At 50.5% G+C, this 27,150-nt stretch overlaps 1 protein-coding gene across 1 annotated transcript in view; it reads left to right on the forward strand.

Moving 5' to 3' along the window:
* Positions 1-1,446: 1,446 nt before the first annotated feature.
* URB1 (URB1 ribosome biogenesis factor) overlaps positions 1,447-27,150 on the forward strand; it is a 70,886-nt gene continuing 45,182 nt past the window's right edge. The window contains exons 1-10 of the mRNA XM_077765509.1: positions 1,447-1,673; positions 5,114-5,253; positions 6,072-6,223; positions 7,208-7,340; positions 12,652-12,748; positions 14,976-15,061; positions 16,884-17,009; positions 19,357-19,478; positions 23,403-23,598; positions 24,856-24,993. Of these exons, the coding sequence (XP_077621635.1) occupies positions 1,532-1,673; positions 5,114-5,253; positions 6,072-6,223; positions 7,208-7,340; positions 12,652-12,748; positions 14,976-15,061; positions 16,884-17,009; positions 19,357-19,478; positions 23,403-23,598; positions 24,856-24,993 (1,332 nt within the window). The 5' untranslated portion in view covers positions 1,447-1,531. The remainder of the gene's footprint in view (positions 1,674-5,113; positions 5,254-6,071; positions 6,224-7,207; positions 7,341-12,651; positions 12,749-14,975; positions 15,062-16,883; positions 17,010-19,356; positions 19,479-23,402; positions 23,599-24,855; positions 24,994-27,150) is intronic.

Genomic DNA, 27,150 nt, shown 5'->3' on the forward strand with positions numbered 1-27,150 from the left:
TGGAAGTATATTTTTAAAAATTGAGGGGCACTCGGGTGTCTCAGTCGGTTAAGTGTCTGACTCTTAATCTTGGCTCAGGTCATGATCTTACACGTCATGAGATAGAGTCCTGCATTGGGCACGCTGACCGTGCAGAGCTTGCTTGGGATTCTCTCTCTCCCAGCTCTCTGCCCCTCCTCCTACTCATGTGCACACACTCTCAAAATAAATAAATAAGCATAAAAAAATAAAGGCAATAAAGGAAAATAGAGGAGATTAAGAAGAAGGGGAGTGAGAGATGGATAGGAACATGAAATTAAAGTATGAGTCATGTGAGGTCTGGGCAGAGTTTCAGAGGAAACAGCAAGTGCAATGGCCCCATAAAGGATACCAACTTAGAATGTCATGGGAACAGCGGTGTTTATCTTTAATAGACCAGAGTGTTCTTCCGGACAAATAAAGCCCTTTCTCTCCATGAAGGCCTTTAATATAGAAAGCCACGTTACTACCTGGAAGTCGTTTGGTAACCCTGACATCGGAACAAGCAGGGTTAGCAATCTGGCATCATTGACTTATGGCATCAGGCTGACAGTCTGAAGCATCCATCCATACTTCTGAGCCATATTAAAAAATGCACCAGCCTGTTTTTACTTACTCATTTAAACCTCTATTTTACTGCAAAGCATTTAATTCGGCTCTCAAGTCATTGACAGTTTACAAGAACACAGAACTTTGTATCCCCCGTCAAAGCAGTTTTTCATACAATGTATCACTTTCTCAGCTCAGGACAGCCCCAAAGATTAGGTAGGTCTGGCTCTGCTGGCTCCATTTCAAGGACGGGAACTTGGATGTGGAAGCCTCTGCGCTGTTCGCGAAGGGTTTTCACGTAAGTTGTGCCTCTCCCTGCACCTGCTTGGCCAGAAGGGCTCACGTCCTCCCATTAGTTTGGGGAAGCCTGGGATGGAGGCCAGTATGAGGCGACATCCCACCCACCAGACAAGCCAGTCTGGTTCAGGCTGTTGGGACAAGGTGCGGTCAGAGTTAGGGGCACCCGCATGACGCTCGGCCCAGGTGCCCGAGGAGGACCTCCCGCTCAAGCCCGCCTGGCATTTAGCCAGGGACATCCACCCTCGCGGCCAACCCGAAGGGCCTTAAATAGGGAAAGCCTCGAATCCCGTTGTTTGAAATGCGAGTTCTTCTACCGGCAGCGTCAGGGCGCCCCCAGGTCGAGAACAGATCTGACTGTGCAGCTGAGACGCTCGAGCCCCGAGGGAATGGAGGACCCGGGGGCTCCACCTGCCGAGACCCTCGAGAGGACTGCTGGGGGCAGGAGGGCTCCTCCTCACCGTGGCAGGGCGTGTATGTCGTGGGGTGTCGGCTCGTCCGAAGAAGCGAGCGANCCTCCCACTGAGGCCCCGCCCCTTCCTCCCGTCCCGCCCCTTCCTGCTCACGTGTGGGCTCCAGGCACGCTGAAGCGGTACCGCGCTGTCTGCCAGTCTTCTTGCCGGGATCCCTGCTGTGTAGATCCCGGCGCACCCCTGCCCTCTCGGCAATGGGGGTCCGCAAGCGGAAGGCCGCGGGTGGCCAGGACAGCGCGGCTCTCCGCGCGGGCGCAGGCAAGCGGGCCCGCTCCGAAGAGCTCACGGGTGTGCGCTTCAAGGCTCAGCTGCGGGATCCACAGGGCGCAGAGCCGGGTGAGTGCGGGGCTGGCCCGGGGGGCGGGGGATGTCACGTGCGAGCGAGGCGGGGGGCGGCCGCGGCCGTGTGCCAGGCTCAGCCCTCCTCTGTGCATCTGTTCGGTCCCGGAGCCTCAGAGCCGGGCCTTCCGGTTTGCAGACGGGAAACTGAGGCCCCGGTGCTCGGGCGGCCGGAGCCGCTGTAGGGCCGCGCTGTGCACTCTCTTGCCCGGGGCTGTCAGCGACGGCTGGCGGACTCGCCTTGCTCGGTCGTGACAGTTCCACGCGACTGCACGCCTCCGTTGGCCGGACGGCCTTCCCCCACAACCTCTAAAACCTCTGTTGCAATTGTCAGGGAAGCATATATGTGTACTTACCGAGTCCCAGCTGTGAGTCAGCTCCGGGCCGTCCATTCAGTGTGCTGGTTCTGTGGCTGTCAGCGCTAATTTCGAGAGCTTTGAGCCCCCAGCACTCACGCTGATCTGATGGCATGTAATAAACTACTGCATGAAGCCTCACAGGGACTTGCCAGTTGACCAGGATTGGACTAGTGACCAATATGGAACAGATTCTGTAATTTCACTTTCTGAAAAGTGTGATCACCCTTCACAACTTCTTGTAATCCATACTTGGAAAGTATGTAGGTTAGAAGGAAAAAAATGCAATTGAATTTCATTTAATTTTTTAAAGGTTTTTATTTATTTTGGGGAGAGAGAGAGAGAGCGAGCAAGCAGGGGAGGGGCAGAGAGACAGGGAAACAGAATCCCAAGTAGGTTGCAGGCTCAGAGCTGTCAGCACAGAGCCATTGCAGGGCTCCAACCCACTAACCATGAGATCATGACCTGAGCTGAAGTCGGAAGCTTAACCGACTGAGCCACCCATACACCCCAGCAATTGACTATGCTTAGTATATGCAGGCACTGGTATTGTGTCAAAATAGAAGTGACAGCATTTCTTTCTGGTTAAAGAGATTATTAAATTGATGGCCAGAATAGCCCCACTTAACAATTTGTCCTTCCATAAATTTTGTTTTTAAACATTTGATGCCTGCAGCTGCCAGCCAGTGCTTTGAAGATGATACCTGCTTTAGCGCAAAATTCTACATTTCATTCATTTGTTCCTTTGTGCGTTATTTACTAGGGGCTGTTACTTGTGAGAGATAAAATGGCGAGTAGAAAATCAGACATGGGCCTTGCCATTCTGAGCATCTGAACAGTGAGGTGGGGAAGGCAGATCTCAGCCAATACATTCACATGAAGAGTTCCAAGTACCTACTCCTCCAAAAGAGAGCTACATGGCGCCTTCAGGCCTCAGACTTAATCTGAGAGATCAATGAGGTCTCCTCAGAGGAATTGGCTTTGGTTGGGGTAGGAACAGGGACAGGAACCTTTCTGGCAGAAGAAGGAGCATGCTTAATTGTTTAAAAGATTGTATTCAGGTACATGTTCGTGGTTTTGCTCACACAGCGCCAGGGCCTTCAGGTGCTGCATTTGAACAGATCTCCGAAGGAAACTCAGGTTGATGGGCAGGGGGTACAGGTGAAGCCGGTGGAAGATGTGGCGAAGCTGAAGTCAGTGGGTGCAAGTGTGAATCTCTTGCATGAGATGTGTGGAATTTGTGTTTGAATCTGGTCTCTATCTCAGATTGTCTCCCTTTTGTTGTGTTCTCATAACTTCCTGTGATGAGCTCTCCAGACAGATCAGGGAAGTAGAACTGACAGATGGTGGGGGTTTTGATTTCATCCTGTCATTAGGAAAGGCTTTTTGTTATTTTTGTGTTTTTAAAAAAATTTGTTTAAATGTTTGTTTATTTTCGAGAGAGACAGAGACAGAGAGCAAGCAGGGGAGGGGCAGAGAGAGAGGGAGACACAGAATCTGAAGCAGATTCCAGGCTCTGAGCTCTCAGCACAGAGCCTGATGCGGGGCTCGAACTCACAAACTGCGAGATCATGACCTGAGTTGAAGTGGGATGCTTAACCAACTGAGCCGCCCAGGCACCCCTGTGTTGTTTTTTTTACATAGCTTTATTGATATACTATTGACATAACTGATGTCAGTTTAAGATGTACAGTGAGAGGTACCTGGGTGCCTCAAGTCAGTTAAACATCCCACAGTCTTGGTCGTGGCTCAGGTCGTGATCTCAAGGTTCGTGAGACCGAGCCCTGCGTTGGGCTCTGTGCTGACAGCGTGGAGCCTGCTTGGAATTCTGTCTCCTTCTTTATTTGCTTCTCCCCTGCACACGCTCTGTCTTTCTCAAATAAAAACTTACAAGAAAAAGATGTACAGTGAGATGATGAGACACATAAACTGTGAAATGATTACCCCAGTAAGCTTCATCAACACCTCCATCCCTTCACATACTTACCATGTTTAATGTGTGTGGTGATAACATTTAAAATCTACTCTCTTGGCAAACCATGAGAGACTCTTGAATGCTGACAAAAACTGAGGCCTGATGGATGTGGGGGGGGAGGGAGGATGGCCATGGAGGGGGGCACTTGTGGGGATGAGCGCTGGCTGTTATATGGAAACCAACTTGACAATAAACTATTTGTAAACAAAATAAAAATAAAAATTAACAAAAAAGATAAAATCTACTCTCTTAATAACTTTCAAGTATATACCACAGTGCTGTTGATTATAGTCCCCATGTTGTACGTTAGATCCCCAGAACTTTCTCATCTTACTCATTATTTTCTTTAAGTAAACTCTGCCCCCAATTTCGGGCTCAAACTCCCCACCCCCAGATCAAGAGTCACATGCTCTACCTACTGAGCCAGCCAGGCACCCCAGAACTGACTCATCCTTCTAGATGGAAGTTTATACCCTTTGACAGACATCTCCCCATTTCCCCCACACCCCGTCCCCCATCCCTGGCGACCACCATTCTGCTCTTGGCTTCTTTGAGTTTGGCTCGTTTAGGTTCCACTTACAAGTAGAACATACAATATTTGTGTTTCTCTGGCTTAGTTCACTCCGTGCCCTCAAAGGTCCATACATGTTGCAAAAGGCAGATTTCCCTCTCTTTCCTGCCTGAATAATAGTTCATTGTATATAGGTTTAGATACAGATACATCACATTTTCTTTATTCGTTCTCTTATTTTACCCCCTTCATGGGGTGGGGGTACGGCCTCAGGGTTAGATTGGTCACGACCCAGAGGGTGCCCGGGAGTGGATCCATGTCCACGTTGGGGAGGATCCTTGCACCAAGAAGGGCTTGGCTCTAAAGCCATTCCTTTGAAAGTCGTTGCGCTTTACCTCAGTGGAGATGGAGAAAGGCCATGTCAGAACTCTCCGTGTCCCTCTCCCCACATCGCTGCCGCGTTCTCCCTCTGGGTGAGCGTCACCCCCAGCCACCTGGGTGCTCCTGCCGGAAATCTGCCTCTGTGGCAGTGGCGGCTGCGATTGTCGCTAAGGAGACCATCCCTGTTAACATTTGAGCATTACTCTGATTTCAGCCTTGGAAGCATTTGTCGCTGCTGCCAAGAAGCTCCCGAGAGAAGATGTGTACGATGTCGTGGAAGGGTACATAAAGATTTCAGTAGAGTGTGCAGAGATTTTCCAGCTCCTGAGTGGGGAGAAGCGACCGGAAAGTGAAGTATGTCATTCCTTGCCTGGCCTGCTGAAGAGAAGAGCGAGTTCACGCCACTGTCATGTTAAACTTGATGAAGAGAAATGTGATAGAAATTCCCAAGACATTACCGGCTTTCTGTAGAGGGCCATGCTTTGTTGCCTTGCTGTAGGAATTCATCCAGATTTGCATCATGACTTTTTAAAGCCTGTTAATGGAAGTGCTAATTTCACATTAGTGAAGGATACCAGAGGGAAGGATCGTAGATTCTAAGTGCACTTGGTTTTGCCACGGTTTGTTTTTAAGTAATCTCTACACCCAATGTGGGGCTCTAGCTTATAACCCCAAGATCAAGAGTCACATCCCTCACCAACTGAGCCAGCCGGGCGCCCCCTTGACATAGGTGGTTGGTTTTAACAGAAGGGAAATAGGTGGAAACTGTGTGTCACAATTGCAGACACCTGTTGACTGAGTTGACACTTGTTCTCTGGTTCCAGAGACGTTCAGAATTTGGGATGTTTATGAACCGGTTGAAATCTCTGGGTTATTGCTGTCAGACTGTCAACCTGAACATCCCCAGAGCAGGGAGGCCCAGTCATGAGTAGCCATCTCTCTTTTCACTTCATTTTGTGTAATTGTAAGCAGCGAGGAGTTCTCTATTTAGCCGGACTGTGGGAGCAGGGCAGCCGGCGGAACTATCCCCTTCCTGCCTTTGGCTCAGGATCTCGGGGGGCCTGTCCTGCATGTTGAAGGTTTTAAGTCACTGGTTAGGACAGGAGGAGCATATGTATAGAGGAGAAACAGAAATGAGCCGATTCCTAAGCATTTCAATTCTGTCTTTGTAGATGCTGTTAATATTTCAAGTTTTCGAGGCCATATTATTGCGGACAGCGAGCGATCTTTCCCATTTTCATGTTGTGGGAACCAACATCGTGAAAAAGTTCATGAACACCCACATGAAGCTCATCTGTGAGTCCCTGTATGCCTCGGGCTACAGGTAAGTTGCCCACCGTCCTGTGGTGGGACCTGAGCTCCATCTGCGTTCAGCCTTCGTGAGTGCACTTGACCTTTCCTCCCCCCGCCCGGTAAAGCCAAGCGAAGCAGCTTCTGAGGCGGTCACATCATGTCAAGGCCATGGCTCTGCCTCTTCCTCCCCTGGGGGCCCGCCCTTCGCCGTCACTGACTCCTCCCACGCGTCCCTCTCACGCCTGTGCTGCTGTTCTTCTCACCGTTGTGGGAACACTCTAGACCTTCTTCACGTTTCCTGTCCTTCTGCCCAAGCGGCTCTTCGCCATCACCACAGCCTCCCCCCCACTCTACGTCAGTACCTCGTGGTGCAGGAGTGTTGTCTCACGGAGGTCTTGCGCCACTGTCCTTCATCCGCTGTCACTCTCTGTCCTTTTAGCTGGTAGGCAGAAGCATCCATTCGTAGGTCTATTTGTGCAGCCAGACAGTTGGCATAACATTCTAGGTCAGTCTGTTGACTGTCCGCTTCCCCTCTCTGGAATGCAGGGTGTGTGCAGGCAGGGGCCTGAGTGTCGGATGAGGTGTCCCTCACCTCGCACAGGGCCTGGGGTGTGGTAGGCACGTGGTAGGCCGCTGATTCTGGGGGGCAGTGGGACGGCGAGGCAGCTGGGCGCTCGCTTTCGGGGGCACCCACCGTGAAGCTGTCTTCTGTGCTCTGCGGTGGGGTACGAGCCGCGGGCCGCCCAGGTACGTGACCGGTTACTTGCCATGTTCTTTGAGTCTCACCTTTTGTATTCTTGGATTGTCTTCAGACTCAAGTTTTTAAGATTTATTTGGAGATTTTGTTAAGTTTTGTTTTTTGGGGGGTTTCTTTTTTTTTTTAAGCATGTCTGCCTATCTCTTCCCTTCCTTTTTTGCTTTGGGGATAGCAGACCACACGGCCCAGAGTGCACTTGGCTTTGTAGTGAAGTGGCTTTGTGCTTCTGCTGTTCTCACATGCCTGATTTTCTCACAGGATGGCTCGAGCCTGTCTCAACCTGATGGCCGCCATGGTGACCCAGGGTCCTGAGGCCGCCAGGGACGTCTGTAGCCATTTTGATTTGAATAAGAAGACCTTGTACACCCTGGCGACCAAGAGGGATTCAAAGGTGAGGAGCTCCCGGCGTCTTGTACCTCCTGCGTGTTTCCTTTCCCTCTGGAGGGCTGTAGTGGTTGTTTCCTGTCCTTTCTCCGACCTTGGTCCTCACATGGGCGGAGTAGAAGGCCTATGTGTGGAGAAACAGGTGGCAGAGCCTGGATGACAGGGACATCTGAGGACCACTTCTCTGGCGGCTCAGCATCGCCGGGCCCTCCTGGCCAGTGAGCGTCTTGACAGAGTAAATGCAGTAGGCTCTATGTGCCTCGGGGGCTGGACCTCGGGGGGTGTCCCTGTCCTCTTCCTGTTCTGTGCACTTTGGAGAAAACCCTGGGGAGTTTCAACCAGTGACATCATCAAAGGAAGATGGCTTTTTAATGTTTCTTGTGCCTCCTGTTTGTAAGTCTTATAAGGAGAAAGTGCTGGACTGTCCCAAAGAGAATGGAAGGGTGAATGGTTTTCAGGAGAGCTTTTGTTCGTTTAGTCCTTATTTTTTGAGAGAGAGTGAGAGAGAGAGTGAGCGCATACACAGGCAGAGGAGGGGGAGAGAGGGAGACGGACGATCTGAAGCTGGCTCCGCGCTGACAGTAGTGAGCCTGAAGCGGGGCTTGAACTCTTGATCCATGAGGTTGTGACCTGAGTTGAAATCGAACATACCCCTCAGGAGAGCTGTTTTTGTTTTTAAAAAGTTCCCTGGTGGTCGTAGAAGTTTCTCTTTGGTTGAGAAAGGTTCTTGAGGAGAAAGCACAGGTTTGAGGGCTCAGAAGCTGCAGAGAGATGTCTAAGCCCCCCTGCTGGTGCTGCTGTGCCCTGAACAGCGGGGGCCCGTCCCCCACACCCCCGTCCCCACCACAGACAGCAGACCGAAAGTCAGCAGCCCATCTGCCCAGCGGAGATCCATGGTAGTGTGATTTACTTCTGCATCCTGCTCTCTTTCCAGCGGGGACTCCGGGTTTCCACACTGCCAGGTGCGAGACTGAAGGTTAGAGTAACACCAGGTGACCTGTGTGGCTCCGTGGTGTTGGCCCAGTGTTGAGGGTGTTCCTGGAATCCTGGAATTACAAACAAGGTGTCCTCTGAGAAAAAAAAAAAAAAAATCCCAGGTGTTAGTGTCTCATGGATAACTCTTTTTTTTCGTCCCTTGGATTCTTCATATACTCTGAATGTGTCAACAGATGCCATTGAGTGAGTGACGGCTCCTGACATTTAAATCACCTCTGAAAAGAATCTGCCTGCTGTTTGCACCTTAGCGCGGATGTCACGGTTCTTTGGTCTGACCTGGCGGTCAGCCTGTCAGTAATTACCCTGCAGACTCCCTCCCTGTTTCCGCTCCCCCTCTCCTGACCTCAGCTAGCTCAGCCTCCTGCGTGCAGTGTCAGTGCCCAGACCACCCACCAAGACGCGACTGGGGCGTCCCTGCCCGAGCCCCGCGGGCCGCACCCACTTCCCCTCGGGGTGTCGGCAACTAACTTTACATCTCAGTCTGTAAAACGGGAGTTACCGTCAGGATGAAGCTGTGTTTACTTTGTGGCAGACCTTAAGTGTTCTGTTTTAGGAAATGGTTTTAGACATTAAATTTTTTTTTCCCATATGGGAACGTCAGGGACATTAAAACAGAGAGCAGCACCGAGAATCCCCACGTACCTGTTCTGCAGCTGCGGACGCTGTCCCCTCTGCCACGTGTCTGGTGGCTTTGGGACACCTCGTGCAGCAGACCCCACCCGGGGACTGCGTTTCCCCATAAAACTTGCAGTGTATGTCTGTGACAGAAAGCACCCCCCCTTTTTTTTTTAATTTTTTAAAATTTGTTTTTAGTGTTTGTTTATTTTTGAGAAGCAGAGAGAGAGACAAAGTATAAGCAAAGGAGGGGCAGAGAGAGAGGGAGACACAGAATCAGAAGCAGGCTCCAGGCTCCGAGCTGTCAGCACAGAGCCTGATGTGGGGCTCAGACCCATGGACCATGAGATCATGGCCTGAACTGAAGTCGGACGCTTAACCGACTGAGCCCCCCAGGTGCCCCAGAAAGCGCCCTTTTAAGACACAGAACCACAGCCCCATCCCCACACCTCATGCTGTTAGCAGTGCTCAGTACCATCGCAGGCCCAGTTTGGTCTCCGTTTTCCCCACTGTCTCAGAACCGTCTTGACGCTTTTTTACTTCAAGTCAGGATCCAGACAGGGGCCACCCGGTGTGTCTGGTGGGTATGATTCTTACGTTTCCTCCTGACTTTGAGTTTTCTGTACCCCACCCCCACCCCAACCTTTTTTTTCCTGCCTTTCCAGTTATTGAAGAAGTGGGTAGATCTGTATGTAGATCTATTCTTTTAATGGGCGTGTTTTCACATTTTGGAAGGAATTCTTAAAGCTTTGGGAAGAGAGAAGGTTATGGTTATTTTTCATCCAGCCAAAGAAAGCACTGTTTCAGTCCTTCGCCAAAGAGCAGTTTTACCAAGTATGTTTTGGCCTATTTTAGATGATGTTTTGCAGAACAAGCCATAAAGAGCTCAGGATGCTAGGATAATAACGCCGTGAGGTCACAGGGTAGGAATGAGGCATGTGGCCCTCTTGCCTTTGATGGAGCTTGCTGGGACAGAGGGCGGAGGCCCAGGGGACGGTGAGGGGCTGTCTGGTCGGGAGTGAGAGCGGGAGGCAGGGCAGTGGCTGCTGGGAGGGGGGCTTGGTGTCTTCACAGTGTCAAGAATCTGAAATGTGGGGCTGGCTGGGATATACAAGATGGATGCCAGGGGGTGAGGACTCACGTCCGTATCAGTTCAAAATGCATTGCTAGGGGGACCCTTGAGGGGATCTAGTCCAGCTGCTGTGTACAAGCAGGATGGAAAGATCAAGAACGGCACATAACTCGACCGACATTCCAGGGCCCTGACTCCCAGTACTTAGGGGGTCTCCGCCCCCCTCCCGAACTTATAGAACCTCTCCAGCCAGCTAGCAGGGCACAGCACTTAACTGAACTTTACCAGGCAAGTTGGGGCATCTCACCAGCATTCTCACAGAGCACGAGGCACCCGTGGGTCAGGATAACGCGTTAACTGCACTTGATTTCGTTGCCGTGTTTCTTTCAACGATGAGGCATCTGATAGTTTGGGAGCGGTGGCTGCTTTAAGCTTCCTGAGGACAGGGACGATACCTTCTTCATCCTTGAGTCCTTTCTTGGCCCGAGATTATGGCGCCTTGAATATAATTGGTTTTGAAGGCCCCGAAGCGTTGCTGGTACTCTGAGGAGATGCAGCTCACTGCCGAGACCTTGGGGACCGTTGTACCCAAACTCCGTACCATGAGGAGGCCCACAGAGTAGGCCCCGGAATGGGGAGGGTAGTTTTGAGCGCTTAGTGTATTTNGGACCGGCATTCCAGGGCCCTGACTCCCAGTACTTAGGTGTATAACCCCCCGTCTCCGCCCCCCTCCCGAACTTATAGAACCTCTCCAGCCAGCTAGCAGGGCACAGCACTTAACTGAACTTTACCAGGCAAGTTGGGGCATCTCACCAGCATTCTCACAGAGCACGAGGCACCCGTGGGTCAGGATAACGCGTTAACTGCACTTGATTTCGTTGCCGTGTTTCTTTCAACGATGAGGCATCTGATAGTTTGGGAGCGGTGGCTGCTTTAAGCTTCCTGAGGACAGGGATGATACCTTCTTCATCCTTGAGTCCTTTCTTGGCCCGAGATTATGGCGCCTTGAATATAATTGGTTTTGAAGGCCCCGAAGCGTTGCTGGTACTCTGAGGAGATGCAGCTCACTGCCGAGACCTTGGGGACCGTTGTACCCAAACTCCGTACCATGAGGAGGCCCACAGAGTAGGCCCCGGAATGGGGAGGGTAGTTTTGAGCGCTTAGTGTATTTGGAATAAACCAGCGTTGGTCTGAGAGGGCCTTGCTGAAATGCCGTGGGGCGTGGATGGAGGTGTAGACCCGGCAAACACAGCGAAGGTGTAAGGCCTCCATCGGGATGTTGCAGAGCAGGGGTCATGTGTTTCTTTTCTCCCCCAAAAACATAAACACCCAACAGAACAAGACGGAATTAAGCCAGTACTCACACAGAGGCCTCGGCGGTCCCAGGCGTGATCGTTGCAGCTTGAGAAGCAGCAGAATGAAAATGCCGTGGTGGCTCGGAGAAGAAAGCGCTTCTCCACAGTCACACGTAAAGCCGAGCACGAAGCAATATGTTTGTACAGTTAGTTCCTATTTTCCAGCTCCAGTACGTACTACTCAGCAGCTGCGTGTCCGTGAGTGAGTTCTTAAAGCATGTTTCCTCCTCTGTAAAATGGGTACGAAGGCATCACCACCTCAGGCTGTTCTAAGGAGTCAATGAAGTAACATGTGCAGCCTTTGACTTAGTATGTGGCGTGAAGCGAATGCTCAGTAAATGACACTGAACTCCTTCTCGCCGCCACCACCACCGCCCCACCAACTTGCCATTGCTAAATGGAATAGAACTATCTGGAAGGCAGACTTCTTCATCTTTCCAGGCATTCAGGGAACTAATTCTCCACGGTATTAACTTATTTCTTGGCATAACTCAAGTAGGGAGGAGTTAACAGTGGAGGCAGTGGAGGATCCCAGCGTATGAGCTGCTGCTGGTACGGCCGGTGAGCGGCCCGCCTCACTGCTGGGCTGTGAACCTGATGCAGACACGCGTGCGTCTTAAAATTGCTGGGAGGGAAAGCTGATCACATGCCCCGACGACTTCCCCTGAAGTGTTGGCTACTGGTCATGGCCTGTGGGTCTCCTCAAGGGTGCCCTCTGCCTTGGTCGTGGCTGACACCGGCGGGATAGCGCAGATGGCGGTCCCGGGAAGGCCCCGCGGGCTTGATAGTAGGACAGCGTCTGCGCCGTGCTGTCTGGTGTGAACTTATAATGCCTGGTAAATCCCAGCTATCACCTCGCTGGTGTCAGCAAAAGCAGAACCGGTCTCTCCCTTGGCTCTAGAGTTTCAGAAACGTGTACATTGTTTCATCGCCAGGTGAAGTAGGTGGTGTCTGGCTGGGCTGGGAATCTTCTGCTCCATCCCAGGGTGGTCCAGAAACCCGGACCGTTTATGTCATGACAGGGAACGGGACTCAGCCAAACTTGGCCCATTCTTTTCTATTTGGAAACAGCTTGAAAGAGAAAGAAAAGTAGAGCAGAAGATTAAGGGAAAAGAGCAGAGAAAAGGCTCCGTGTTCCCATTGAGAGCTGACTGTTGGTTTTAGGCTGTGAGCCTTCTGATGGCATGAGCCCCGAGGCCTCTGAGCCATTGGGACGGGAGTGGCGGGCGTGCCACCAGGTCCCTGCTTCCTGCATGTGACACGGGGTCTCCTCCCCGCAGGGTGCGCACGATGTCCGGCTGGCCTACATTCAGTTCGCCCTCTCCTTTCTGATCGCCGGCGATGACACCACCATAGCACAGGTGCTGGAGTTGAAAGGTAGGTGCGCCTCTTTGTCCCACAGCAAAGCCTCATCGCGACTGTGTTTTGGAAAACCTACCGCAGAACGTTTTTCCCAGGATGAGAAAAGCCTGCGGCCTTTACAGCCGCTGCACACGCTCAAATGAAGGATGCGCGTGCAGTGAGGCCGCAGTCAGTGAGGTTTTGATGTCACTTGTGAGTTCCGGCAGGGGCATCCCTGTTATGCTGTCTGGAACGCTGGGCACTGTGCCAACAAAGGAGAAATGCGAACCTGCGAGACCCGTGTGGACAAAGAAGGCTCTGTGCTCCAGACGTGCACAGATTCGTGGCCCTGGCTGCCTGGCTTTCCTTCCTGATTGGCTTTGAACAGCTAAAGCGTCCTTGCTCCGGTGGCTCTGCTGAGTGTTACCGGAGTATCAGTAATAGAGCTTTGGAAAATTCCAGCTCGACTACCTTCTGGTGGCTGTGGCCCCGGAGCCAGGCTTGGCATAGTTTAGTCTGTCCGGGCCACTTGCATTTCATCAAGAGATTCATCAGGACAGAGAATGACGGGGCCGGAACACACCTCGCACGTACGGGTGACCAGTATGACGCCAGGCCCTGTCCGCAGGCTCCGGGAGTTGTGCGGGGAACAGGGAGCCTGTGGCCCCAGGGCAGTCAGGTCTCCAGTCCTGCTCTCACCTTCCCCGGGTGGGAGACGTGAGCTCTCTCCAGCTGACTGCCAGGGCCGTTGAAGAAGAGGGCGTGGGTGCCGGTCACCCTATACGTTGGCAGCCCTGTCCGTGCGGGCGGCCCCATTGACGGCAGGTGGCGCCGTGGAGGAGACCCCTTCCCTGCAGGCGCAGCAGATCGGCCGTACCTGCTCGTGCAGCCTCCCGCCTGGGATTGGCAGCCTCCAGGCCTGGGAGTTCCTCAGAATCCCCACGGTCATTGCCGCCGTCCGGCCTTAGTTACAGGATGGCGAGTTGGAAGTTAGGCACACTGCCGATGGGACAGGGACGTGCTTCAGTTAATGGTTTTGCAAGGCACTTTGGCCGTGTGCATCAAAACTGTATAAACGCATGATCCGGCCATTCTGCGTCTAGCCGTTTATCCTAAGGGTAGAGTTAAGAACGTGAGTAGAGGTTTTCCTGGTGGATTATTTTTTCACGTTCGCTGAAAATTGGATTCCTCCTAACTGTTCACCAGCAAGGGATTTATGGCATGAACTGAGGGCTAATCATTAGGTGGCACGCAGCTGTCAAAAGTGATGTAGAAATAGGCTTCCCGACGGCAGCCTTTTAAACAGCGTATGATTGAGTGTAAACTCAGTTAAAAAACTGTGGAGTATCCTATTTTACTGAAAAATAAATATAACAGAATGTGGATGTATCAGAAAGTTAGCAGGTAACTAGTAATCTCTGCGGGTAGTGGAGTTAGAGTTGTTTTCAAATGTCATTCTTCTGGTTTGTTCGGTATTTTCTGATTTTTCTTTTGAGAATGAATTTCCTTAGTAGAAAGTGTGTACGCCCATTGAGTACCTACGGAACAAGTGAAATTATAATCGCTTTAATGTTTCTGCCCAGTGTCAACATTATGTCAGTCATGACAGGGCTTCATGCTGTGGGAGCTGATCCCTTGGTGGTCCAGAAGTGTGAAAAAAAACACGAACAAACACATAGTCCCAAATTCTACCACTGTCAATAAAAGGACAACCATCATTTAAAACATAACTCCGGGGGCGCCGGGGTGGCTATCGGTTAAGTGTCTGACTCTTGATTTCGTCTCAGGTCATGATCCCAGGGTGTGGGATCAAGTTCAGCATCTGGCCCCGTGCTGAGCATGGAGTCTGCTTAAGTCTTTTTCCCTCTGCCCCTCTCCTGGCTAGCTCTCTCTCTCACAAAAGAAAAAAAATATAGATGTAGATAAAGATATCAGCAAATCTAAGCAAAGAGAGAAATTCAGCAAAACTGTAGTCAAGCCATCCTCTGTCAAATAGTCAATACGAAGGAAAGCAAATCAGCAGAACTACTGAACCTCTTTAATGGCTCTGTCATTGTTTTCCTTTTAGGTATTGATTTCCCACGTCATGAAGTGGTTTATTGCTACCATGAACTTGTATAATTGAAAAAGACAAAACCTTAAAAAAAAAGGAAAGAGCAAAGGGCTTTGTTTGCTGTGCCATTTTAAGACGTAATTTGTTCTCTCATCTGCTCTCGTGTTCAAAATATTTCTGAGTTTAATGCTTTGAACCTTTTGCTTTCAGAATTTATTCCTTGCATTTTTAGCTCGGGCATAAAGGAAGACAGGATCTCCACCGTCAATATTTTGTTATCCACGCTGAAAACCAAGGTATGTGTGTGGTCCTCGGTGTTGTTCGTTCATCTTCTCCAGGGCCTGACAGGACCCTAACGCTGTCATGTCTCAGGGCGCACACGTTGTCACATAGGCGGGATGGCGAGCGTTTCTTAAGGCTGCAGGTTTAGCACACCAGCAGAATCGCCGTTGCTCACTGTTTCACAGGTAGCCCCAGGAATAAATGTGAGCTGTAAGTTATGGCTGTTCTTCATTTACACACCTAGCAAAGTGTGACTTTGTAGCATCTTACGTATTCGGCCTTTTACAGGCATCTTGTAGAAATAGAAATTTTAAAACTGCCTGGAAGAATCACTGTCTTTAATATAGAGGCAACTTGGGGCGCCTGGGTGGCTCAGTCAGCTGAGCATCCGACTTCAGCTCAGGTCCTGATCTCCTGGTTCATGAGCTCGAGCCCCGCGTTGGGCAGTGTGCTGACAGCTCGGAGCCTGGAGCCTGCTCTGGATCTGTGTCTTCCTCTCTCTCTCTGCCACCCCTCCCCCCCACACTGATTCTCTCTCTCTCTCTGTCTCTCAAAAATAAAAACATCAAAAAAAAAAAATTACAGAAGGAACTTAAAAGATCAATTAGAAAAACTCTGCCGACACAAAAAGTTAAGAACCATGAATTGGCAGTCCATGTGAAAATGTCTAATTAGCATAGTATTTAAAACTGTGCTTCTGGGGTGCCTGGGTGGCTCAGTCAGTTAAGCATCTGACTTCCGCTCAGGTCATGATCTCATGGTTCGTGGGTTCGAGCCCTGCATTGGGCTCTGTGCTGACAGCTCAGAGCCTGGAGCCTGTTTCGGATTCTGTGTCTCCCTCTCTCTCTTACCCTACCCTGCTCATGCTGTCTCTCTCTCTCTCTCTCTCTCTGTCTCTCAATAAACATTTAAAAAAATTAAAAACAAACAAAAAACTGTGGGTCTCCACTGGGGTGGTTTTGCGCCCCCACCCCCTGGCGCACACCCACATTTGGCAGTGTCTAGAAATATTTCTGGTTGTCATAACTGGAAGTAACTGGCATCCAGTGGGTAGAGACATCCTACATACACAGGTCAGTCCCCCACAGCAGTTATTGGGCCCAGAATGTCAGTGGTGCTGAGAAGCCCTGATTTAAAGTAATACAGATTACAAGGTACAGGTTTTTCTCGCCTACCATGTTAGCACTGACCCTTGAAAACAGTGCTGCTCAGCGCCAGCAAGGATGCCTTGAATCGGGTGCTTCGTGGAGGCAGTGTTCTAGCAGGGGCAGTATGTGTTAGAGGTCTTCAAATGTTCCAGACTTGGGCACCCCAGAACCACCCAGGACACACCCGGGATGCACTAGGGCCGCATCAACAGAGGCTCCAGGAGTGGGTTTGAGGGGAACCGAGGCCTTGTGCCTCGATTGTGCCAGAGTGCAGCCTCACTGTGCCCCCCCAGGGAAACAGCCCTCCGGAATAACGTTCTAAAGGAGTTGTCAATAATGAGGGAAAAGTCCATGCTATTTACGTAAAAGCAGGCAGAAGACCATTTGTAACCGCAGAGAGGCAAAACCAAAGCACAGCAGTCGTGCGCGTGTATCTTGTGTGATGCCGAGGCGGGCGGCTGACAGGAAACACACCGAGATGCTGACTGGACGCGAGGATGGTTTGGATATTGATGGACTTTGCTTTTCTCTTTACGTTTTTCCTTTTTTTTTTTTTTTTTGTTAAATATTTNTTTTTTTTTTTTGGTTAAATATTTTGCCGTGGGCCCACATGATTTTCGTAATGATGAACAATACACGGTGTTCTGAAAATCGAGCTCCTCGAAATTTGTTTGTTTTCTGTTTGCAGGTAGTTCACAATAAAAACATCACCAAAACCCAGAAGGTGCGTTTCTTTACGGGGCAGCTGTTGAACCACATAGCAGCTCTCTACGGCTGGAACGGGCTTGTTGATGTGAACGTGGAACACGCCAAGGTGAGTCCCATTGGGTTTGAGGTGACCTCGCTGTTCGAACCTCGCGGCTGGAGCCTGGGGAACGTGCCCCCCCAAAGTCCCTCCATTCGATCTCTTTCTCTTGGCTCGTGGTCATGCTAATTCGTTACTTAAGTGCCATAGATCTTTTTAACTTTTTCTTTAATGAGATTGTTTCTAATCTCTGAGGTATTATGATATTAGACTTTTTTCCTCTTAAAGGGAAAACTGTTCCTCCCTTTAGCTGAGCGACATGCTGGTTTTCCCTGCTGAGCTTGCCACGCAGACGCACGGCATCGACCCAGGCTCTCTTCCTCCTCTCATTTACCTCTTCTTTTCCCTCTTTCCATTCTGTTCATTCCAGCTCCTAGAGTTTCAAGGCCTATAGCTTTTACTTCAGGATCCTGAGGGTCTAGGAAAACCCCAATTTCCTCACCTACTGACATGTGTGGTTTATTTTGTAATAGTTCCCCAAGTGTTGAATTAGAACAGTTGCTCTGAAGCTGACCCAAGGCCAGTGTACCTTTTAATCCTCATTCTGATTTCCCTTGGGGTGTTTCTGAACATGGACTTGGCCAGAGTAGCGAAGGCTCAGACTTCCTGTGAACTTTATAGTGATCTACGTCTCGAGAGCCCTGTGTTTTACCTCCTTTTATCTTCGTGACTTGCCTATGTCCTCGTGTTTTGAACATGTTTTGTGTGCTCTGTTGCCAGGAAGCCTCCGGGGCTTAGTAAAAACACTCCCAAACGTGGAATTTTATTCAAAAGAGCAAGAGAAATTAAGTCATTCTTAAGCTTGTTTAAAAATACAGGTTTAAACTTGCTCCTCTCAAGAGTATTTATTAATTTTTTTTTAATGTGTCTACTTTATGGATGAGGACATTCAAATTCAGGGAGTTCAGTGATGCCCTCAACAAAACAAACTTGGGGTGCCTAGGTGACTCAGTTAAGCATCCAACTCAACTCAGGTCATGATCTCACAGTTCGTGGGTTCGAGCCCCACGCCGGGCACTGTGCTGAAGCTCAGAGCCTGGAGCCTGTTTCAGATTCTGTGTCTCCCTCTTCTCTCTGCCCTTCCCCTGCTCGTGCACTCTCTCTCTCTCCCTCTCTCTCTCTCTCTCTCTCTCTTCTATCTCTCAACAATAAATAAACATTAAAAAACTTGTTTTTATGGCCTGTTGTTGACTGGAAGACTTATCTATAACATAAACAGTTGACTAACATATTTTTATGTTATATGTACGTAAACTGTATCCTTACAATAACATAAGTTGGAGAAAAGTAAATGTTATTAAGGCAATCCTAAGAGAATACATTTATGGTACTGTGTTGTATTTATGGGAAAAAAATACACATAAGCCGAGCTGGGCAGTTCAAACCGGTGTTGTTCAAAGATATACTGTATTTATTTCTTACATCACAACATCACGACACAAAAGCAGATAGAAGCTTAGGAAAATTATTTTCTAGTTGAAGTGTGTGCTGTAAAGAGAGACTTCTTTTTTAATTGTTTATTTCTGAGAGACAGTGAGGGAGTATGTGCACTCACTTGCATAAGTGGAGGGGGGCGGAGAGAGGGAGACACAGAATGTGAAGCAGGCTCCTGGCTCTGAGCTGTCAGCACGGAGCCCAACGTGAGGCTCGAACCTACAAACTGTGAGATCTTGACCTGAGCCAAATTCGGATGCTTAACTGACTGAGCCACGCAAGCGCCTCAAGAGGATTCTTTAATAATGGGTGTGTGGATACTGATCTGCTCCATACTTGCTGACACAGTGGGGCCTTCCGTTGTGACGTCCTGTGACGTCCGTGGTTTGCCCTTTTGTGAAATGGTGCAGCCGTGTCTGCCTTGCCGGACTCGGGCCTGCCACAGAAATTAAGTGAGAACCCTGACTGTGGAATGCATGGAACCGTTAAGGAAGGGCATACACTGTCCCCTTATCTGTCGTCTCTTGTTCCAGCAACTCCCTGTTTGTTCAGTTTTAAAAATAAATGTTTTCTTTTTAAATACAGCTTATTTAAACTAAAACAAAAACAGTTCATCCATTTTTTTCATGACCCCCAACCCCCACCTCTGGCAGCCACCAGTCTCTTCTCTGTATCTACGAGCTTGGGTTTTTTTTGTAATTTATTATTTAGTTTATTCTTTCTTTTTATGTTCCACATATGAGAGTGTTTTTTCCTTATCTTGACTGCTGTTTCTGTTCTTTGGGGTTTTTTTGAATGATACCAAACATTTAAAATGTTTTCTCTGTCATCAGGCGCGTAGTGTTGCCCAGTTTTTACTCTGTGGTTGTTACTGAGGCTCATGAACTTGAGGTTTTCATTGAATTTTATAAACCTCTCATAGACTTCTGAGGATGCAGGGAAGACCATGGTGAGGGAGCTCGTTCACACCTTCCTGATGGATCTTTGCTGTTCGCTCAAGCACGGGATTAATTTTTATGACGCATCTTTCGGCACCATCGGCAGGTAAAGTAGCGCACTCCTGAGTCACGGGCGTGTGTTCCTCACAAGCCATCGTGTCCGTGACTTCCGGCGGAAGTCTGTGGCATAACGGGATTGTGGCGGTTTACAGCTAGAAGTTCAGACGTGACCTAACTCGTTTCAGGAACACACATTTGGAAGCCCGGAGACTCTGTGCTCATTATGTGTCCGCAGGGCTCAGGGTGGCTGTTGACATAGGCACCCAGTAGGTGGTATCTCACCCGGGGGCACGGAGTGGTGCTGCGGGTTTCACTCAGGACTGTGGCGTCCGAGGATAAGTCTTCCAGCCACCTTCCCAGAGAGGGTGGGCCCCTTGGCGGGCCTCAGCACAGGCCTGAGGTGGGAGCCACTGTTCTCCCAGCTTTGCAGATGAGGGAAATGGGCACAGAGAAGTCGGGTCACCCTGCCTGTGTCAGAGTTCCGATGTAAAGCCAGGGGTTTTACCTGGGGGCCCCTGGCTGGCTGGCTCTGTCGGTTGAGCATCTGACGCTTGATTCAGCTCCGTCATGATCTCTCAGGGGATCAAGCCCCATGTTGGGCTCTGAGCTAACAGTGGAGCCTGCTTGGAATTCTCTCCCTCCCTCTCTCCCTCTCTCTCTGCCTGCCTGCCTCCTCCTCTCTCTAAATAAGTAAATGTTAAACCCAAAGAATCTGGTTCCAAGTCCATCCCCAAAACAGCTAAATAGTCCTTCCTCTCCTCAAAGACAACTGCTAACATGATAGATTTTCAAAGTTTTGTTTCATGTTGTACAATTGTGGCAGCGTTTCATCAGTAAAGAAACATAAAGTGCCTAGTGGATGGTTTGGATAATAGTCTTTTAGTCTAATGGTAACACATATCAGTGGTACTATTTTTTAATAACCAAAGTAGCCTAATGTTAGATTTATCAATCTGCTTTTCTTCCCACTTGACAGTAAAAATATTAGGTGTATTTTCTGTTCATTGTGAATACCCTTATTTTTTGTTTTTTTTTTTTTAACCTCCGTGTCATTTTAATCATAAGGGTTTGGTTTAGTTTCAGGCAGTTAGGAAACGACTCAGTCCTTCAGAATAGGATAACACTGTGGAGATTTTTCTCCCTGCGTGTGACTTGATTTGATTCTGAGACTATTATGAGTTAACTTTGCTGCATCATTTCTTTTCCTTCAACTTTGTTTCGGTGGTAGTGTGGCTTTTCTCTCATCAGCAAAAATAAGCTTGCCTTCCTGGCAAAATGTAACAGCAGACTTTTATCATCTCATACAGTGTAACACCATGCTTAAAATACATGTGTTTTTTTTTTTCCCTTAAGTAAGACCAATAAAATAGATCATTTGATGAGTTTATTTGAATCAACCTGTAGGTGTGAGTCTGTTCAAATAAGCTGTGGTTTATGTCCGTTTTTGAAGCCAGGAGCAAAAGGCAGATGTTTTGCGCTTCGGGGAGAGGAAGGGAATTTTGTTTGTTGGGCGTTAATGGAAAATTTTGTGAAAATTGACGTATGGTTCCCCAGCAGAGGTGAGGCTCCCTCCCTCCCTCTGTTCAGGTCTCTGCACACACGTCAGCACATCTGAGAGGCCTTCCCCGGCAGCCCTTTTCCGAAATAGCCCTTCCACTGTCCCTGTGCTTTTGCCTTGCCCTTGACTGTGACCTATCACCACCTTGCACATTTATTTATTTGCCTGTTCATTACCTGGTAGACGAGAGTCAGTGTGAACAGAGGCTGGTCTGTTTGGGATTCCCAGTGTCTAGGACAGTGCCAGACACAAAGTGGGTGTTTGAAAGCAAGGCATTATAGGGTAGGCGGGGGTGGTAAACTTCTTCTCTAAGGGAAGAAGTATAACTGTGTTCCCGTGAAGCTTTATGTACGATGACAAATGGTGAGCCTCAGTTTGCCAGCCCCTGGTGTGGAGATTAAGAGAACAAATTCTGGGGTCAGCACTGAGACCTTGACAAGTACCACTGCTCTCTGCCTCTGTTGTCTCATCTGTAAAATGGAAATGAAGTTGGTATCCACCTCAGGGGGAGGTAGAGCACAGTAACCGCCCAGAGCGGTGGCCGGTGTGTGTTGGAAATAGGTTATTTGCTTTATTATGTTGTCCATTAAAATAACGTGGGTGTGTGTAGTATTTTTAGTGCACTTTGTAGTATTTAACATGGTGTTCGCTTGACAGCACAAACTTTTGTTCATGAAATTTTCATATTAAGAATTTTAAACTTTTTTTAAAGTTTTGTTAGAGACAGAGCACGAACTGGGGCGGGAGCTGGGAGGTGGGGAGAGAATCCCAAGCAGGCTTCACACTGTCAGCACAGAGCCCAGTCGGGGCTCCAACCCATGAGACCATGAGATCATGACCATAGCTGAAACCAAGAGTTGGTTGCTCAACCGACTGAGCACCCCTCCCCCCCCCACCCNAAATTACACTCTGGTTCAAATTTTGAAAAATGTTTTATTATATGTAAAAGCTGTTATATTATATCTTAATTTTAGTCATTCTAAGGGGATATAGAAGAGTGGGGATCCTGGAGGCTACCAATGTGATGTGCTAATGAGAAGTTCTGAGATGTTCTGGATTTTATGACTTCCCAGGGACAGGCAGCTGTGAAAGCCACCCTCCCTTGGAAGGATCTGTGGGTGACCCTAGACTACTGTGGGCTTGGCTGTGTAGGTCCTGGGCTAGTTGCTTCCTGTATGCAAGTTTTAATGTCCACAGGTTTTCCTGATTCTTATTTTTATGATCTTTTGAAAACTGTTCGCTTAGGGACAAGTTTTGAGTATTTTCATACAGCAGATTGTTTTTTCTATATTAATTTCTTGCAGTGGCTCAGTGAAGGCCCAGGAATTTGAGATACATTAGAAACAGAGGAGGTAGAAAAACTGAAAAGACTTGTAGCCATGTTGTCGAGTTTTAGAAATCCTTTATGGCCCTGTGGGCTGTGGGGCAGTTCACGTAAAGATCTTTTCAAAAGTTAAATGCCTTCTCTGTATTTTTATACCTAATGTTTACATATATATTTATTTATATTGTGCCTTTCTATGTGCAGTTGGAGGAAAACGGTCAGGAAAATCGCACGGCAAAATTGCGGGAGTTGATTTCTCCCTGCAGGTTCAGCCCTTTCTTTACATTAGCCTTGATTTCTGGGTAGACTGGTTGTTGGCCAGGGTGGAGATGGAGAGTGGGTTTCTTCCTTCTCTTTAAGTCAAATGGAGGGGCGCCTGGGTGGCTTAGTCGGTTAAGCGTCCGACTTTCACTTAGGTTGTGATCTCACGGTTCGTGGGTTCAAGCCCCGCGTCGGGCTCTGTGCTGACTGCCAGCTCAGAGCCTGGAGCCTCTTTCAGTCTGTGACTCCCTCTCTCTCTGACCCTCCCCTGCTCACGCTGTCTCTCTCTCTCCTAGAAATAAATAAAACATTAAAAATAAATAAATAAATAAATAAAATAAAAGTCAAATGGAGGGGCGCCTGGGTGGCTCAGTCAGTTGAGTGTCAGACCCTTGATTTCAGCTCAAGTCGTGATCTCAGGGTCATGGGATCGAGCCCTGTGTTAGGCTCCATGCTGAGCGTGGAGCCTGCTTGGGATTCTCGCTCTCTCCCCCCCACCTTTCCCTCCCCCAAAATAAATAAATAAAATAGAAGTCAGATGGAACTCAAGGTGGGGAAGGAGAGATTGGAGACAGGACAACGTAGTGACTTTTTCAGCCACTCAGAAATAGAGGAGTGAGATTCAAGCCCTCTGTTGGGGAGCTAGAACCTCACAGGCCATGAAAACACCCCGCATTGTGTCATGAGGGAAATTCAAAATGACGCTTGCCAGTCACTGTGTTTTAACCGTGTTTCCCGAGGGCGATTTTAAGGAGCTGCCGTTCTGACCCCGAGCTCTCGGTGTGCTGTGGAAATTCCTGCCGACCCTTCTCCTCTCTCCCTGGCAGAGGCGGGAACCTGACGCTCCTGCACTTCCTGTTGGGTTTGAAAAGTGCAGCAGACGACGAGCTGGTGGCCGAGCTGGTGGTGAACATCCTCCAGGTGTGCCCGGACTTGCTGAACAAGTACTTCAAGGAAGTCACGTTTTCCTTTCTCCCGAGGGCAAAGTCCACTTGGTCAAATAACATCAAGCTGCTGAACAAGGTAAAACCCTGGGGGCTCCGGCCCGGAGCAGGGACCGCGGGAGGGGAAGCTACGAGCCAGTGACCGCAGGAAGGACGGAGAACTCGCCCAGCCGTTCTGCAGGGGCGACGTCTGCTCGTGTCAGCCCGGCGTCCTGCTCCTCTGGGGACGTCCTGCTTTTTGCCGAGCTGAACTTCGGGGTGGACGCCTTTTGAATCTGTCAGGGCAGATTCATCTCCTTCGTCCAGGCTTTCCTTAGAGGGAGACCTTCATGAGTGTTGGCACGTCGCGGCTGACACTGGGGAGGGCTGTGAGCTGAAGCGCCACGTGTAAGGACCGCTGCTTTAAGTTCTGAGAACAGCTTACGATCTGTGCACAGTGACGCTCTGCCTGTCCGGGTGCCTGTGTGTGAACGTCTCATCAGAGGCCGCCTCTCGTCCCCACCGCCGACGGGCCGCTGTACCTTCCTCGGCAGTGCTGCCGGCGGGGCGCGCTGTCTGCCTGGTGACCTGCCTGGGGGAGAAGCAGCTGGAATGTTCCCTGTGCCTCCGCCTAGGCATGCGCTGGTCTGCCAGATGGGCTCTCGTGTGTGTCTGCTCTTGCTCTCCTTGAGCGCGTGTGCCTGTGCTCCCCACGTGTATCTTGGGGCGAGAAGGAGGCAGTTTGCCCTTCGCGCTGGGGAAGGGAGTGGCGGCCACCACCACCCCCTCCCGCCCTGTGGGAGCTGCTCTGGTTCTGCCCCCCCTGGGGGGGCGGGGGAGGCCAAGTGCGCAGCCTTGCAGGCCTGGGTGCGAGCCCTCCCTTCACTGCTTCTTAACCGTGTGCTCCCGGGGAACTTACTTACCCTTATTGAGATCCAGCTTTGTCACCCATGAACGTTTTGTACTGCCGTGTAAAAAAACCCTACCCTAAAGGGTTGTCACGAAGTATTACAGAGATTCTGGAAGGCGTCAGATGCCTGTCAGGCGCACCCTGGTTAGTGGTACGATTGTTAGGTCCCGTAGTGACTGGCGTGCCATCCAGGGGTGTATGAGGCCCCCCGGGCCGCAGGCAGAGCTCTGCTTTGAAGGTCACTGCCCTGGGGCAGCAGTCTTGTGCCCGGACTCTCCTCTAGTGAGTAGATTTGGGGGTCACTCTCGCGGAGCCTGTTTCCGGGCAGTCTCCGGACGCTCCTCGCTGTAATGGTTGCATTGGACCCGCTTCGCTGTGGGGCACTAATGCTGAGCCTGTTTTGAAGTGGAACCCGCAGCCGCTCATCAACTTTTCTCTCTGTCACAGATCTATGACGCCCAGCCGGACGTCTCCCGGGCCTTCCAGACCAGAGAGTTCATCCCCCTGCCTCGGCTCCTGGCCATGGTGATGGTGACCACTGTGCCCTTGGTGTGCAATAAGACGATGTTCACCCAGGCGTTGAATGTAAGTGGTCACCTTTCTTCTAGAACCTTCTCCTGTTCCCTGCATGGGCCCTGCTGGGGATTGTTCTGAGAAGGCCTGCCTGGGTGTATTGTGTGGTGTTTTGTCAGTGAGCCTCAGGCTTTCCTCAGATCCACTCAGCCGGGCCCCTGGGGCCCCAGGCACGTTCCCGCCAGGGGCTCCTGCTGCCCCACCACCGCCAGCACCGTGGACCCCTGCGGGGCTTTGCGCTCGCCTGAGGCAGGAGCCTGATGGACTCAGAGGCGACGCGGTGTGTTCAGCCACAGCCTGGCGTCCCGTGTGAAAGTGTTGGTTGGGGATTTGTGGAAGGCGTAGGACTGACATTTGCCTGCCACGTCCTGTCCCTTGCGGTTGAAGTGAATGGTGTTATGATCTCTAGTGTTACGAACGTTGCTTTGACGATCAGCTTTTCGGGCATCTCAAGAGGACGTGTCCGTGGAGAAATGAAATTCCACGTTGTTATTTGTGATGGAGGTCCCCGAGTCCCTCCAGAACCTCCTTCTCAGGCACTCCTGCGTCTGTCACCACAGCACCCTGGCCGTCAGCGAACGGCCGTGAGCTGTTGGCACACATGGGTCCTGCGCTCTGCCAGCCCCTCCCAGACCCAAGTTCCTCAAGACTTAGCCGGGAAGGAGGAGCCCAGGAGAAGCCCCCGCCCTTCTCGCAGGCTGGGTTGTGGTGTGGACACAGTGGGACCAGGGTGGGCCATGGTGGGTGGTGCAGGGGTGAGGTGGCCCCAGCCGTGATGGGGAGGTCAGCACAGGGTGGTGAGCACTCCCTGGGCTATGCTGCGGGGCTCAGCTGTGGTTTTTGTGTTTTTTTGTTTGTTTGTTTTTTTGATTCTTTTTTTTTTTTTAATGTTTATTTCTAGGAGACAGAGAGAGAGACAGCGTGAGCAGGGCAGGGTCAGAGAGAGAGGGAGTCACAGACTGAAACAGGCTCCAGGCTCTGAGCTGGCAGTCAGCACAGAGCCCCACACGGGGCTCGAACCCACGAACCGTGAGATCATGACCTAAGCGAAAGTCGGATGCTTAATCAACTAAGCCACCCAGGCACCCCAGCTGTGGTTTTAAAAATGTTTATTTTGGGGGAGAGAGAGAGCGGGTGCACACATGGGTGCAGGGGAGGGGCCAAGAGAGGGAGAGAATCCCAAGCAGGCACCACACTCAACATGAAGCCCAATGTGGGGCTTGATCCCGTGACTCAGATCATGACCTGAGCTGAAATCAGGAGTCAGACACTTAACCGACCGAGCCCCACAGGTGCCCCGGGGCTCCTCATTGTTGATGCCCGTCTGGGGCTTGTGCTGGGAGTGGGCTGTGGGCAAGGAGCAGGGGGGCCAGTGTGGGGCTGGGCAGAAAGGCCTTTTGTTCTGGTGGCCAAATCAGAACAGCCGTGACTGGGACCCTGCTTGCTTGCCCATCCGTTGGGGGGAGACACAGGCTGTGTTATCTCAAGGAGCTGTTTCTAGGAAACCACTGAAAGGCGTGTGTCACCCCTCTTTCTGGGTGGCAGGCCGCGTCACTGGCAGCCGTGCCCACGCCCTGGGAGCCAGCTCCTGCAGGCAGTCTGGGATAGAAGGCCATCCGCTCCCTGTCACAGTGTAGTTTCAGAACAGGAGGTGTCTGTCCCTGGACCAGGTGACGTGGGGCAAGGACAGGGGTGCGCTCTCTGTTCCGCCGGTGCCGCCGTCCTGTACAGGCCTTTGCTTTGTCCTCAGTGGGCCCTTCCTGACCGTGCCGGTGAGGCCAGCAACTCAGGTGTGTCTTAGGAGTGGTGTTAGCACTGTATGTGTGTGTTTTCTGTAGGTTTCTGTACAGTATTATCTGAAAGCTTTTAATGGCATAATTTCTGATTTTAGAATCACAAAGAAAGGAGTTAGCTAATCAGAAACCGGAAGCTTGCCGTTTGGAGGCAGCGTGTACACACGGGTGCTTGTTTGGGCCTTGCCTGTGAAGGGGTTACAGGAGGGAGTCGCCACTGGCTTGGGGCACTTCGTGTAGCGGTGCTGTAGTGTACAGCACACGCACGGAACAACCCCCGGCTCATTGGAACACAGAATGCCCTTTCGGGTGTCCCTGCCTGTCCCTCTGCGGTGGCCCCGCTGGCTCGTCCCGTCCCAGACTGCACCTGGGATGC

Source organism: Crocuta crocuta, unplaced genomic scaffold (genome assembly GCF_008692635.1).
Source record: "Crocuta crocuta isolate KB4526 unplaced genomic scaffold, BGI_CrCroc_1.0 scaffold84, whole genome shotgun sequence".
NCBI lineage: Eukaryota > Metazoa > Chordata > Mammalia > Carnivora > Hyaenidae > Crocuta > Crocuta crocuta.